A 15,987-nucleotide genomic window follows, 5' to 3' on the forward strand; every position below is an offset into this window, starting at 1 on the left:
ACACACAGTATTTTTGTGTAGGGTAAACGCACCAATACATGGACGGTTAAGCAGACTCTCATGTTTCTTAATCGAAATGAAGCAATAAAATATAAATAAGTTATAATAAAATAAATTATACTTAAGCAAAAATGTTTAATTAACTAGAAAAAAAATAATTAAAACTTTGTATAACGTAGTGGTTGATTACAAAATAAGAAAATTTAAGAAAAAGTCCAAATCCCCAGTAGATGGACGAAATCTCCAATAGATGGACAGCCAATACCAGTAGATGGACGCTTCTTGCAAATGATATTTTCGTCTTTATATATATGTAAAAAATTATTAAATTTTTCATAATACCGCATGTGTTCAATACAATAATTAAAAAAACAAATCTGAGTTAATAATTTTCAAAATATATGTAGTATTTTTATTATCTTAAAAAATTTCTCACTCTTACATATTAGGTAACGCAAAATATATGATAATATATTACGTAATATTAATTAACAATTTATAAATTATTAATTGTTTTGCTTACATTTTATTTATATTAATAAAATAATAAATAAATAAAAATAAGTTAATGTAACAAACAATTTTATTTAAATGTTATGAAAAAAAAACAAAAAAAATTGAAAATTTACCCGATAAATCCAATGTCCATCTATTGGGTTAAGGTCATAAATTTATCTCCAATAGATGGACGGCAAATTTTATTAAGTTTTTTCAATTTTATTAGTTAATTATTAAATTAATAAATTTATTAATGAACTACGAACATAATCACATAATACATATGTTATTTTTTTATTTATTTATATTAGTTATAACAAATATAGTTAACCGGTTGTCTGTCACATGCTTAGTAATGGTGGCGCTTGTGAAGCAAAACGTCGTCACGTCAAAATAAAAATAATTTTTTTTATGATTATAACATATATTAAATTGAAAAAAAATTATTTTCTAACATCAGAAATATATATAGTTAAAAAAAATTTTTATGTTACATTTTCATTCCTAAATTTTATTTAATCCTCCGAATGAACTTCTTGAGTATTTTCTAACTGAAGTTAAAAGAGCTCTAGATAAATTTGCTCCAATTCGTACTAAAAAAATCTCATCAAATAAAAATCCATGGCTCACCAGGGATCTAAAAGCCGAAAGTCGAGAGAGAGATATCCTGTACAGGCGTGCTCGTAGGTCTCGTGATCCCTCTATTTTGGCCCTTTATAGATCAAAACGCAAAGCTCTCAAGGCTAGATTGGATGATGCACGGGAAAATTACCTTAAAGATGCACTAATAAACTTATCGCAAAACTCAAATGTTTGGAATAAGTTAAGACATCTCAACTTGATAAGATCAAACTCATCTACCCCATTGAACTACTTTACGGCTGATGAATTAAATGAACATTTTGCTAATATATTAAGGAAGCATCCTCCATGCGGCGAAAGTTTAATTGACTCTCTACCTACTTCTCACAACAGGATTGTCGAATGTGTGTTCAATTGGTCCAGTGTTGATATTGTTGATGTCACCAAAGCTTTGCACCTAACTCTAAATAAATCGAGAGGGAAAAGTCCAGATGGTCTGAGTTTGAGCTGATTGAGAGATCATCTACCGCAGATCTCCCAATTTCTAACAAATCTGTTCAACAAATCGTTGAGCTCTGGTATCTTTCCAAATACTTGGAAAACTGTCTTCATAGTTCCGTTAAACAAAACAACTCCTCTGAGGTCACTTACTGATACACGGCCCATCGCTAATTTGTCCCATCTAGCAAAAGTTTTTGAAAGATTGGTCGCAAATCAAGTTGTACATTACCTCGAAGAAAACAACCTATTCGACAAGTATCAGTCAGGTTTTCGTAAACACCATAGTACCCAGTCTGCACTCTTGAAGTTAACTGATGATATCAGACAAGCCATAGACAGAGATGAACTAACCTTACTGGTTTTATTTGACCTAACCAAAGCTTTCGATTACTTAGATCCAAAGGTAATTCTGATTGCTCTGTTTGAATTAGGTTTCTCCCTAGAAGTGTTTGTATGGTTTCACTCCTATCTATCCGGCAGGCAGCAAGCAGTCATTGATGAACTTGGCATTCCTGCCAAACTATTGAATACTTCATCTGGTGTACCTCAGGGTTCCATTCTCGGTCCCATTTTATTCCTGCTGATAATGAATAGTGTAACAAGATGGTTAAAATATTGTAAACGTGGTCTATTTGCTGATGACACCTACATCTATCTTCATTTCAAGCTGTCCCAGTTATCTGAAGCACTATGGTTGGCCTCTGAAGACACACAGGGTGTGGCAAATTGGGCAAAATCAAATAGGTTAGAACTGAACTTAAATAAAACCAAGGTTATGATATTGGGCTCAAACCATAAACTCAGAATGCTAAAAAACCTTGTTCTGCCTTCTGTGATGGTAGATGGAGTCACTCTCTCGTATGTTAAGTCAACAAAGTGGCTTGGGTTGATTATCACAGACAATCTATCTTGGAACAGTCATATATCACTAACACTTAGAAAAATAAATGCTTCATTGCACAGCTTAATACTTAAAAAAAATGTTTTCTCGTCAAATATTCGGAAATTATTGGTTTCAGCTACTATTCTCCCACTCATTGACTATTGCATTGTAGTTTTAACTGATTCGTCAAGTGAAAACGATTTCAAGCTTCAACGAGCAGTGAATAACAGCATTAGATTCATTTACAATCTTAAAACAGATGAGCACATCACTCCATATCGTTGTACTCTTAGGTGGCTATCAATAAAATCAAAAAGAGTGTATTATATGGCTTGTTATTTCTACAAATTATTAGAATCTGGAAAACCTATTTATCTACGTGAGCTATTCATCGATGATAATGATACAAGACATTCTGAAAGACTAGCTATTAAAAAAAATAATGTAAATTTCAAAATGCCATACTTTTCTACTGTGCTATACGAGCAATCATTTGTTGTGTCAATTATCCGTCTTTGGCAAGAGATACCCTTAGATCTGATTAAATCAGGCAGTTATGAGATATTTAAATACAAGTTGTATGATTATCTACTAAATCTAGATTTTAATTGACGAAATTTGTAGCAGTATATCGTTGAATTTTTCATTTCTTATTGTTGATTTTAGCTTTGTCTATATGATTCATTCAAATTTAAATTAATAGTATTGTTGTTGTTAGATCATTTTCAAATTTGTTCTACTGCTGTAAGATCATCTGTATGATTTCACTTTGCCATTTGGCCTATAGGCATATATGCCTTGGCATGAAAATTTAATAAATAAAAAAAAAAATAAAAAAAATAATCGGTTATTAAAATAATATTCGTCCATCCAATGGGGGGTGTCCATCTATTGGTGTATTTACCCTACCTTACGACACGGACTTTTGTCGGTGTTTTTGCTGAGTTTCAGGGCTGTTTTTTTGGAGTTTCGTCAGTGTTTTGGCAAAGCCTTGTTTGGGCTTGCTCGGAACTTCGATAGTAGTTTTTCATGGTTTTTGCGAAGTATATTGAGGGTTTCCGGGGAAAAAAAATTATATATAAGTATGTATAATTATTAGACTGTGCCAAATGAAATCGATATTTTTTTTTTTCGGTCCCATACGAAAATTAGGTTGTCTCACTAAAAAAATAAGTTCTGCAAAAATTTCAGCTCGATATGTCTATTTTTCAGTTGGCGCTCGCGTAAATAAGAATTTTCTAATAAAATTTTTTTTATCCCAACTTAATATTTTACAACTCATTAAATATAACTGATTAAAAAATGGCCAAGGTGCTCTTTTGTAGGGAATTCAATTCTCTACAAAAGGAACTTTTGATCGAATGAAAAACATCAGCCAATTTATTTCTGCAGCCATTTGAACCTAATTTTTTTTCAAAATTTACATTTATATTTATAATTAAATGCATAGAAAACAATGTTGCTATGTATGAAACTTATTGAATTCAATTTCTGTAGGAACCTTTATGATCCCAAGGAATAGTTTTCATACTTGAAGTAATAAAACTAACATCAAACTATTGATATTAACGATATTTCTAACAATATTTTTTCTTCGTTTTGACATTTTTCGCATTTAATCTTTCTAGTATTTTTTTTATGCATTAGAATATTGTTCGTAATTGTAATTTTGAGATTCTCATACTGCTGATTAAAAATTATTACTTTATTGATAAAAACATACATTGTTTATGATAATAAAATACTTATAAAAATTCAAATAAAGGAAAAAGTGATGTTCTAATTGTGCAGAAGTTTTTATCGATTCTGTTACTAGTTTTTAAGAGCTTATGATTTGTCAGGAGAACCTATTGCAAACAATCTGAAAGTTGCCTACAATGGGCAGCAACAACTTGTAGTAGAAATTATTTAATTTATCTATTTATTGATTAATTAACTAATCAATTAATTAGTTTGAAGCAAGTACAGTTTATATTCGCAATAGGGTCTCCTGACATATCATAAACTCTTAAAAACTAGTAACAGAATTGAAAGAAAATTTTCTGCACATTAGAACATCACTTTTTACTTTAATTGAATTTTTATGGGTATTTTATTATTGTAAACAATGTATTCTTTCATCAATAAAGTAATAATTATTAATCAGCAGTATGAGAATCTCAAAATTACAATTATAGACGATATTCTAATGCAGAAAAAAATTACTAGAAAGATTAAATGCGAAAAATGTCAAAACGAAGAAAAAATTTTGTTAGAAATATCGCTAATATCAATAGTTTGATGTTAGTTTTATTACTTCAAGTATGAAAACTATTCCTTGGGATCATAAAGGTTCCTATAGAAATTGAATTCAATAAGTTTCATACATAGCAACATTGTTTTCTATGCATTTAATTATAAATATAAATGTAAATTTTGAAAAAAAATTAGGTTCAAATGGCTGCGGAACAAAATTGGCAGATATTTTTCATTCGATCAAAAGTTACTTTTGTAGAGAATTGAATCCCCTACAAAATGGCATCTTGGCCATTTTTTAATCAGTTATATTTAATGAGTTGTAAAATATTAAGTTGGGATAAAAAAAAATTTTATTAGAAAATTCTTATTTACGCGAGCGCCAACTGAAAAATAGACATATCGAGCTGAAATTTTTGCAGAACTTATTTTTTTAGTGAGACAACCTAATTTTCGTATGGGACCGGAAAAAAAAAAGATATCGATTTCATTTGGCACAGTCTAATAATTATATATGGAAAATGGCCTTATATAATTATATATAACTATATACATTTAAATTCCAATGCAATGAATTAAATAAATTGTAAAGTTTTGTTCATATAGTAGAGACTCTATACTTTTTATTAAAATAATATTTTTTTGTAAGTCCAAGTTTAATTTTTAAGAATAATTATTCATGGAAGCATTAATAATAAATACTAATGCCACGATGTAAAATAGAATATACTACGTTACCATCAAAAAAGGTACTTATCACTCTGTCAAATAACAGAGAAGTACTCGTGCCAAAATTGCTTCCAGCATTGGAATATAACAGTTCTGAAATAAGTTTCTTACCAGGGACACTACAACTGGTGGACGTGATCTCGTGGCGAGCATCGAACTACTTCTACTGCTGCTTATAGCACCGATGACTTCCCTCTCCTACATATATACATATATATCTTTACTCCCAAGTTATTTTTCTCTTAGTTTAAGCATTTTTTTTCTTGGTTGGAGCATACAAAAATTTTTGCGTTTAAGAAATAGTACTTATTCCGAGAAAATTTATTGTCTTCAAACAAAAAAATGTATACTGTTCCTCGCAGATTTGAATCACGGTGGATTACGCGGTGGATGCCCCGTAGAACCACGTTGGTGAAATAGCACAAAGCCACCGCGTAATCACGGTAGATACACCGCGTAATCACGGTGGATACACCGCATAATCACAGTGAAAACACCGTGTATACACGGTGGTAAAATGGAACAAACCCACCGTGTAGCCACGGTGAATTCACGTGTTTACACTTCCACGGTGTTTCCACCGTGATTCAAATCTGCGAGGGCGCGTCTTTAAAATTACTTGTACGTTGGCCTTGTTTTGATAAATATTAAAATTATTTTTTAATTACTCATAAAAAATAAATATGATATTGATAGTTCAAGGCCAATGAAAATATTATTTTCCAATCTCAGGTTTTAGATTTTTCTTAAACCAACTAATGATTTTAAAAAATAACCTCAATTTTTTTATTTATTAAAAAATTCATATTTTGGGCATCTGCTTATTTTAAATAATTTTAATTTAATTATAAAGTTTTTCAGCTCTAGTACTTCTTTTAGTGCGGCTGCCAGCCACCAGGCAGCGCCACATTTTTTGGAAATGCACCCTTGGAGAATGGCCTTAAGATCTAAAGGACAAAACTCATTTCGAAAGAATTTGGTTAATGTATGTCTTGTATTAATTATTAATTCATTAATTTATTTAGTCATTCATTCATTCAGTCATTCATTCATTCAATGCTGCTGAATAAAAAAAAATTTACCAAAGATAATGAGTACTTTATGCCACCCATCTTTTTTGCTTGGAATCGATCTGTAAACTAACTAATAATCATCAAGTTTCAAACAACTCCTAATAGTTGTTCTAGTATATAGTATTTTTTCAGATATTTTGAACACATGTAACTAAAACATGGAAATTTAAAAATTCGAAAAAAAATAGTCCCGATTGTCATCCCATTATCAGCCCAGGCTTTAAAGTTGCTGAACCCTGATTAAAAAAGTAAATTGAAAAGTATTGAAAAAGATGAGAAATGAATCTTTTCGAATACTTTCTTTACCCCAAGGTTTTCATTTCGACATAAAATTAATACTTTTCAATCCCAAAATAATAAAAGAATTTCTGAACTTCCGAGGAATTGAAAAAGATTCAAATGAATCGATATTTTTAATCTTTCTGAATCCTTTTCAATACCTAAATAATCCGACATTTCGGATCAAGTGTGGGATTGAAAAAGATTCAAATGAATTGATATTTTTGAATCTTTCCGAATCCTTCTCAATACCTAAATAATTTCACATTTCAGGTCAAGTGTGGGATTGAAAAAGATTGAAATGAATTGAAATTTTTGAATCTTTCCGAATCCTTCTCAATACCTAAATAATCCGATATTTCGGATCAAGTGTGGGATTGAAAAAGATTGAAAAGAATTGAAATTTTTGAATCTTTCTGAATCCTTCTCAATACCAAAATAATTCCATATTGGAAGGTATTGAAATGATGAAAGATTGAATTCTTTTCAATACTTTCGAATTCCACTTTGGAATTGGAAAGTATTCAAACGATCGAAATTTCAATTCCATTCAATACTTTTCAAAACCGCCGAGGGATTGAAAAGAATTGAAATAATTTTCAATACTTTTCAATTCACTTTTGTAATCAGGGTTAATAACTGACAGTTTTTAAGAACAAATTTTCAAGAAAATCGATCACTACGTTTTTTTTGGAAATCAAAATTTTATATAATACACTTAAAAATCTTATAGAAATAGCGTTTTGAAAATTTTTTCGATTTTCATTTCAAGTGTGTCTAAAAAGAAAAATTGGAAAGAAAAGCTTCCAATCAGCTTATTTTTCGCAAAGTTATGGGCATTAAAAAACAATAACGTTTCTTTTTTGAAAAATCGACATCTTAGAAACGGTTCGACAAAAAAAATTTTAAAAAAACAGGAAGGCCTCTCTCAACCAATACTATAAAACGTAAAAAAACTATGAACAATATTGAAGATGCAAAAGCCAAATGGTGTTCGATTTGGCATGGAATGCCCCATATATTTTAGACCAATTCGAAAAAATTAACTATGTTTTATTCAAGAACACACACTAAAGTTTCAATAGGACAAAAGAAGAAGCCAGTTAAAATTTGAGCCCTTAATATTAATATTAAGTACTCCCTGATTAAGTTTTCAATTTCCCATTTAAATAACACGGAGAAATTTCTTTTTTAAATTTGAAATTTTATAACTCATCAGCTAATTATCGTACCAGGAAGGCCAATACATATTCTATTCGGAAATTGAAAGCTACAAAAAAGGTCTCTTATAATTTTTTCATAAATTTACTCTTTAAAAGTTATTCAACGTCATATTGAAATTCATAGTAAATTTCAGTATTATTCAACATTCCCGACGAGAATATCAGTTTCATTACAAAAAATTGTAGGACACTTTTCGTAGACCATTTTATTTCCAATAAATTATCTTCCACCAAGTTTCTGAAATCTGGCAATGCTTTCTAGTTATTCGCATTCAAAAGTCAATTTCCTAAGAAAAATCGTGTTCTGGCCTTTTTTTACCAGTTTTAAAACCGAGATCAATAGATTTTTTGACTTGAAGTTATTTATACATGATTAACAATGCACACGAGATAGAACCATATACTTCTTTGAGAGAAAATCGCGGATTAAGATTTTTAATTTTTGCTCAGAAACATTTTACTTAATTTTAAATAAATTTTCTGAACAAGAATAAATCCTGGTAACGAGCAATTTAACGTAAAAAAGCGTATGATTTTTTTTTCATGTTCTTCGTTAATCATAGATCAACTTTAGACCGACTTTTCGTCAAACAATCTATCATTTTCTATTTTAAAACTGTTCAAAAATGGTGAAAACGTGATTTTTCTCAAGAAATTTACATTTAAATGCAAATATCTAAAGAGTATAGCCAAATTTCGAAAACTTGGTGAAAGATAATATATAGGAAATAAAACGGTCTACTCCCTAGCAGACCTGAGTTACCGTAAATTCACAGTATTTTTACCGTAAATCTACCGTAGAATACCGTAAAATTCGAGTAGATTTACCGTAAAGTACGGTAAATCCACCGTAAATTGCGGTAAATCCACCGTAATTTACGGTAAATCGGTACTTTACGATGGATTACCGTAAATTACGGCGGGTATACCGTAAATTTACCGTCGAATACGATAAATCTACCGTGAAAAAATTCGGGTGGATAACCGAATTACCGTAATTTACGGTGGATTACCGTATTTCCGTATTTTACGGTAAATCCACCGTAAATTGCGGGAAATCCACCGTAATTTACGGTAAATCCACCGTAAATTGCGGGAAATCCACCGTAATTTACGGTAAATCGGTATTTTACGGTGGATTACCGTAATTTACGGTGGGTTTACCGTAATTTGGGTCCGTTAGGGCTATTATTGTACTAGAAACGTCAATGGATATTTTTTTCGGAAATTGAAAGCTCTAAAAAAAGGTTTTTTACAATGTTTCGATAAATTTACTCTTCCAAAAGTTATTCAACGTCAAATCAAAATTCATGGTAAATTTCAGTACTATTTACCATTCCCTACGAAAATATCATTTTTATCATAAACTATCATGGGACTTTTATTGTGGATCATTTTATTTCCAATATACATGAGAATCAAAAACACCATATAACAACAGTGGTTATTCAGTGTTTCCACCGTGATTCCAATCGGTGAGAGTTACTTTAATGAGATATCAGAAAAATAAAATAGGCACCTCTAAATATAAATTTTAAGAGCTCATATTTAATTGAGATATATTGTTTGACACACTCTTCAAAAATTTTGAGAGTGAATTGCACACCTCGAACGTGAAACGGAGAGGTACCCTGATTAAAGAAAATTATTTATTCAATGATGAATGTACATCTACATAGTATTGAAATTGAATTGTTTTAAATTATTTCTAATTGATTTGAATAATTTTTTTTTTAATCAGCATAGTACTCTACTGTCGCAAAAGTTAAAAGCCGGGTTGTCGTCAACTTAAATCATCACTAATTTTATATAGCACTTAAATAAGAAAGAAAAATGCACTAATGTCAAGAGGACATTCCAATAAACACTTTCAATATCATTTAAAGTCATCTTGTTGAGTATATTATTAAACAAAAGTTTAATAATATACAAAAAAGTTCCACTGGATGGACTTTTTTTTTATTATCTTCAGAGTTTTGTCTAGTTAATCCTTTTTGATTTTCACTATTGTAACCCTTATCTTTTTTTTTTATAATTAATTAAAAGTAATGACCAACGATGAATTTTTCTATATAAACCACTGTTTATTATTATTTATTTATTTTTTTTTTTTCAAACAATTTTTATACAAATTATAAAATTCAATGTGGTTCGGTTGGTTTTTACTTTATTTCATTTGTTATTTAAAAGTAATTTTTTCGATCAAGTCAAGAAGAATTGTCGATATCGTACCTTCGAAGAATATTTCGTGTTAGTATAAAAATAAATTGGTTAATGAAAATATAGTATGAGCGTTTGAGGTGTGCACTTTTGGATTTTCCGAATTCTTCAACAATATTCAACACACCCACATCATGAAATTTGATTTTGTAGGACCTTAAATGGTATATTTTTACATTAAGCACTAATTGTCAAATAAATTAATTGATGAGATAAAAAATAAAAGTTATTACTACAATATCTGAGTATTATAATTATTATTATTCTATGTAATTTGGCCACGTATACAATTTAAATATTCCATTAATATCTGAGATGAGATATAAGAAAATAAATTACAACAAATTTACTGAATTCATAAAAAAAAAATTAAACCCTATTAATAATCTAGATTTAGTAAAAAAAAAAAAAAAAAAAAAAATGTGACAGAGGTAAAAAGTGGAAATCGTAAGATTCTTTTTTTTAATCAATTTTTACTTATTACAAAAAAAATTTAAATTTACGGATGATTTAACTCGGAGGGCTTCAGCAAATTATCCATGGGATAATTGAATTTTTTTTTTTTTTTTTCATCAAACTAATAATTAATATTAATTACATATTGATTTGTTGTTAGTGTTGTTGTTTGTTGATTAATGAAAAATATATTTTCTAATAAGCGATAAATAAAGAATGTTTGATAATTGTAATTAAACTTTTTTTACATTTAATCCCTCAGTTCATGAAAGGTTTACAAAAAGTTTTTTTTTTCCATAATCATTGCTTTTAATAGTTATGTGTATTATTTTAAATTAATTTGTTAAAATTATAATTACTTAAAAATTTTTTTTTTCTTGTTCTCCTGTATTTTATTACATGGCGTTTTCATTTTTAGAAGTTAAGCAAAGTTTGTTTTTACGTTTTTTTTTTTTCTTTTTAAATAAATTCATTATTCGGATAAAATTGGCAATATTGCAGCGGCACTGGTTTTAATCATTATATTGATTTATTCAATCATATTGTTGTGTATTTCATTATTTGTTTTTAACTATCAATATAATTATTACTTCTAAATCTATTGGCGTGGAACTGTCATTACGACGATGTTATTAAGTAAACAATGCATGCAATGTCCCTTTAAAGAAGAAAATATTAATTGACTGAGTACTTCATTATAATAGATAAAACTCAATTGGTGGATGCACATGTAATTTGCTTACCAGAATTAAATAAGTCTTTCAGTTTTTATTTATTTATTTATTTTTGTTTCTTTTTTTTTTATAGTTTCTTTACCCCTACAAACATTCTTCTTGGCTTTTTCGTACGCACCTAGCAACTTTTCGCTTAAACTCTGAATAACTTTCCCTCCACTCTTTCTGTAATCATAATTTAAAAAATTTATTAATTACTTACATTGAAAAATTAATATGAATTAAAAATTTTAACAAGTTTAGAAATTTTAATTCCTAATAAAAGAAGTAAAAAAAAAAAAGCATGTCTCTAGAAGAAGGTTAACTACACTTTTGCCGAATATCTACGCAACTGCATTAGACCGTTAAAATTTCATCGCAAAAATGTTGAGAGTTGAGATACTCTAGGTACTGTGATATAAGTTGAAAACAGTATTGAATTTTCTTTATCATACAAGCATTACGGTGTTTCAGAAAAAACAAATTTTTTATTGGTATTCAAAAATTGAAAGTATACCTGAAAATAAAAATTTTGGTGCCAATCCGAGCTCTTAATAATAATATTAAGGTTTGCCTCAATCCATTTTTATATTTTCCATTTAAATAACATAGGAAAAAATTTTTTTTTATTTTAGAATTTTCTAGCTTACAGACTACTCAACGGATTTTTATGCGTATTAAAACTTTGTGTAGGAAATTGAACGCTCTACAAAAAAAGTCTCTTATAATTTTTTGATAAAACCCACTGTTCAAAAGTTATTTAAGCTTCAAGTCAAATTTATAGTAAATTCTGAGATCTTTTCACTTTCTGGCGAAACTATCAGTCTTATTACAAAATGTCATAGGAACTTTTTTGTAGGTAATTTTATTCCTTACAAATTATTACGAATAAAGTTTTTCGAAATTCTGCGTTGTTTTCAAGTTATATCCATTTCAATGTCAAGCTCTTAAAATTAATCAGAAATCTATTTTTTTAAGAGCTTGACATTGAAATGGATATAACTTGAAAATAACGCAGAATTTCGAAAAACTTTATTCGTAATAATTTGTAAGGAATAAAATTACCTACAAAAAAGTGTCTGTGATATTTTTTGATAAGACTGATAGTTTCACCGGAAAAGTAAAAAAATCTCAAAATTTACTATAAATTTGACTTGAAGCTTAAATAACTTTTGAACCGTGGGATTTATCGAACAATGATAAGAGACTTTTTTTGTAGAGCGTTTAATTTCCTACAAAATCAATTGTTGTGCATAAAAATCCGTTGATTGGTTTATGAGCTGGAAAATTCTAAAAAAAAAAATTTCTTTTCCCGTGTTATTTAAATGGAAAATAGAAAAATGGATTGAGGCAAACCGTAATATCATTATTAAGAGCTCGGAATGGTACCAAAATTTTTATTTTTAGTTATACTTTCAATTTTTGGATACCATTAAAAAAAAAAATTGTTTTTTTTTTTTTTTGAAACACCCTAATAAGCATACATTAATTTGAATGGAAATTGTTAATTTACTTTTTCGGTTCATATTTTATTTGCATACAGTACAACTACGTAGTTTATCAAAGTCTATATTATTTTACTTATATTTCCTACCAATTACAGCCGATTTTGGCTTGGCGGTAAATCTTGAATTCGAACGCTAAAATTTTCTCTAGAGCAGTAAAGCTATTTAATGCCTACGCAATTTCGAGTCCTTAGTAAATTCAATTTACTAATTTTAAATTGTTTTGTATGAAAATTGAAAGCAATTATTATTCGAAGCTCAATTTAAAAATATCTATATCTGAAAGTATAAAAATTAGTTTTCAATCGTAGGTACTACGTCAATATTTCGAAAGATTACAAAATAATTACAACTCCATCAATAGTTGAATTATCTACATTTTTATATGTGTTTGAAAAGATATAAAATATGAAGAACTCCAAAACTTCACATGAAGCGAAAACTAATTATCAATAATCAGTTCCACACTTGTATGATTATTTACGATTTCATGTTGCACTGTATATAACTTCAACTCAGCGAAAATCCCCTCAAAAATTTTGGTTCAATTTTAATTTTAATAATATCTTTACAGTAATTCTATAACGGTTCAATGTATTGCGAAATAAAAATAATTAACTTACGGCGGCATCAACGTTGGCAGGACTTTCGTCATTAGGATCAGCAAGCATACTAATAACGCTGATAAGAATTGTTTCAACTGTGTGCACTGGTAGCCATCGTTCTGATGCTTTTTCATAGCCCCATTTATCATCCCCGGGTTCATGTAAGATCGATATACAGACGTCACCATTTTTTTCAACTAAAAAAAAGTTTTAAATTGATCAATAATAATGAATAAATTGAATTATTTATTTTATAAAAATATAATTTTCAAATTTTACTGTTTGGATGCCATATTTCCGTTATAAATTTCATTCTTGGTGGTCTGAGTGGATACTCTTTCGGAAATTGTAAATGCGCTTTAAAAAATCCTCCTTCGCTGATTTTCAAATAAAAAAAAAAAAAACATTTTTTGTTAAAAAATATGTTCCTAAGTAATGTTACAAATACTAATAATTCAAATCTGAATAGGATTAAAATAATTACTATAGTGTATCCGGAGGTCCAATAATGAGCACTTCCCATCGGTAAATATCATTGTCGTCAATAAGGCCAGCTGAAAACCCTTCTACTGGATTTTTGTTTAATTCTGTAAAGAATACAATACAATATTTAAAAAAAAATCAGAATTAATGAAAATTAATTTATTTATTTTTAACTAGATAGACCCAGCGTCAAATTTAATTAGATAATATTTTTTACTTGATGATTATCGGAGCAAATTACACTTAAGAAAATTTAACTAAGTAAAATATCAAAACAAAGAAAGTAGCACAGATTTAAAACTATGATACACGGATCAAAACAAATTCATTGTGATATGAATAGATTTAGATATTTTTATTCAAAACAAAATAATAAAGTTTTCAACTAGATGTGGATGAGTAAGAACTAAATGTATTTGACAAGATATGATTAGAACTTTACGAATTTAGTCAAATAATAATTAATTTGCACCCAATGTAGCATCATAAAATCAAACTTGTCTAAATAATGTTCAAAGTATAGGGACAAATCAATTCAAGTATAAATTAAACTAGTACTTTTTATTTACTTGTACTTATTCTTATAGCCTTCCCTATTCAAAAATTCCCATAGAATCCACTCAACTGCGACAAAAACCGCATAGAATCCTATAGACTGGATTGGTTTCTATGCGGTTTTTGTCGCAGTTGAGTGGATTCTATGGGAAGTTTTGGATAGGGTTATCATTGTAATTTTTTTGTTCGCAAACATCATAAACATATGTATAAATAAACAAATATAATTGGTATGCCTAAACCTAATCTCTTAAGGCTGGGCCGTAACTGACGGTTGAATTTTAGATTTCTATGAATTTATTATTACACCGATTTTTTTAGCTTTTGGAAAAATGCATATGACGAACTTCCTCGAAAGATTTTTATCATTCGAGTGCCATAAGTATTCAAAACGTAATTAAAAATCTGAAATCCGGAAATCTAGTTAGTACTATCGACCCTTAAAAATAAAAACCTACAAAAATTTAGGTTAACATGTATAAGATTTCATCGATTAAATCCTGAAATTTTTTAGCGTCTGGATGCGGTAAAACATTATATTCTTTAGCCTAAAATTTAAATCTACCCCATTATTAAATTAGACTTTTTTCCTACTGAACTCAATGAAAAATGGTATATTTCCATATATACATATATATATATGTATATATATATATAAATATATATATATGTATATATATCTGTGTGTATATGTGTATGTGTAAATATATATGTATATAAAAAAAAATTGGAAGGTGAATCAGACAAAAAGAGAAATTTCACCGTCAAAATGATGGCTTTTAACGATTTTAAACAAAAAGAAAATAATTGTAAATATGTCTTCTAATATTATATATATATATATATATACATATAATTAAATATAATTTATACATGCATGTATCGGCGATTTATATTTATGTACGTTAATTAATTTTACAACCAATAATTGAAATATCATGAAAAAATATAATATAAAAATCTTACCTGCTAATTGTTTTCTCAATAAAAGCGCGGACTGTGGCTCTGACATTAATATAAATTTTGAGTTTGAATTATAATTTATAAGAATATGAAAATGATACTTTCAGTATAATCTTTTAGATTATAGTGTATATTTTTACTTGACTCAGAAAAAGATGGCTAGGTATAGGTACGTTTGCGGAAGTGAATGGATGAGCATGCGCTAAAAAATAAAAATTATAATAGCTTTAAGCTGCATTCGTATTGAGCGCTAATGAGTTCCGTCATCCTGTAGCATTTTCTATTTAATACACCTATAGACATTTGCGATAACCATTCAAATCGCTCAAGACGAATGCCGCTTTATTCCTAATAGCCACCTTAACCGCAAGTTAACTTCAAGCTACTGCCGTATTCTGAAGCCAACTTAAAGGAAAGTGTTGGAGAGCAAACAGTTACGGTTAAGTTGATAGTAAATTGCCTGTAACTTGAATTCAATTTGACT

General features: G+C 28.6%; 1 protein-coding gene across 2 annotated transcripts; it reads right to left on the minus strand.

Moving 5' to 3' along the window:
* Window positions 1–11,090: 11,090 nt before the first annotated feature.
* On the minus strand, window positions 11,091–15,695 carry LOC130677416 (ubiquitin-conjugating enzyme E2 G1). Of its 2 annotated transcripts, XR_008991597.1 has the most exons (6): window positions 15,507–15,694; window positions 13,987–14,089; window positions 13,782–13,879; window positions 13,521–13,699; window positions 11,423–11,578; window positions 11,091–11,337 (listed from the first exon to the last, which is right to left on the minus strand). XR_008991597.1 is itself a non-coding variant. In XM_057484173.1 (5 exons), exons 1-5 carry the CDS (start codon window positions 15,550–15,552, stop codon window positions 11,498–11,500), a joined length of 507 nt encoding a protein of 168 aa, XP_057340156.1. In that variant the 5' UTR covers window positions 15,553–15,695; the 3' UTR covers window positions 11,091–11,497. The 2 variants fall into 2 exon arrangements, 1 of the variants encoding a protein (XP_057340156.1); XM_057484173.1 differs by having other exon boundaries at window positions 11,091–11,578; window positions 15,507–15,695.
* Between the last annotated feature and the right edge of the window lie 292 nt (window positions 15,696–15,987).

This window comes from Microplitis mediator, chromosome 11, assembly GCF_029852145.1.
Source record: "Microplitis mediator isolate UGA2020A chromosome 11, iyMicMedi2.1, whole genome shotgun sequence".
Taxonomy (NCBI): domain Eukaryota; kingdom Metazoa; phylum Arthropoda; class Insecta; order Hymenoptera; family Braconidae; genus Microplitis; species Microplitis mediator.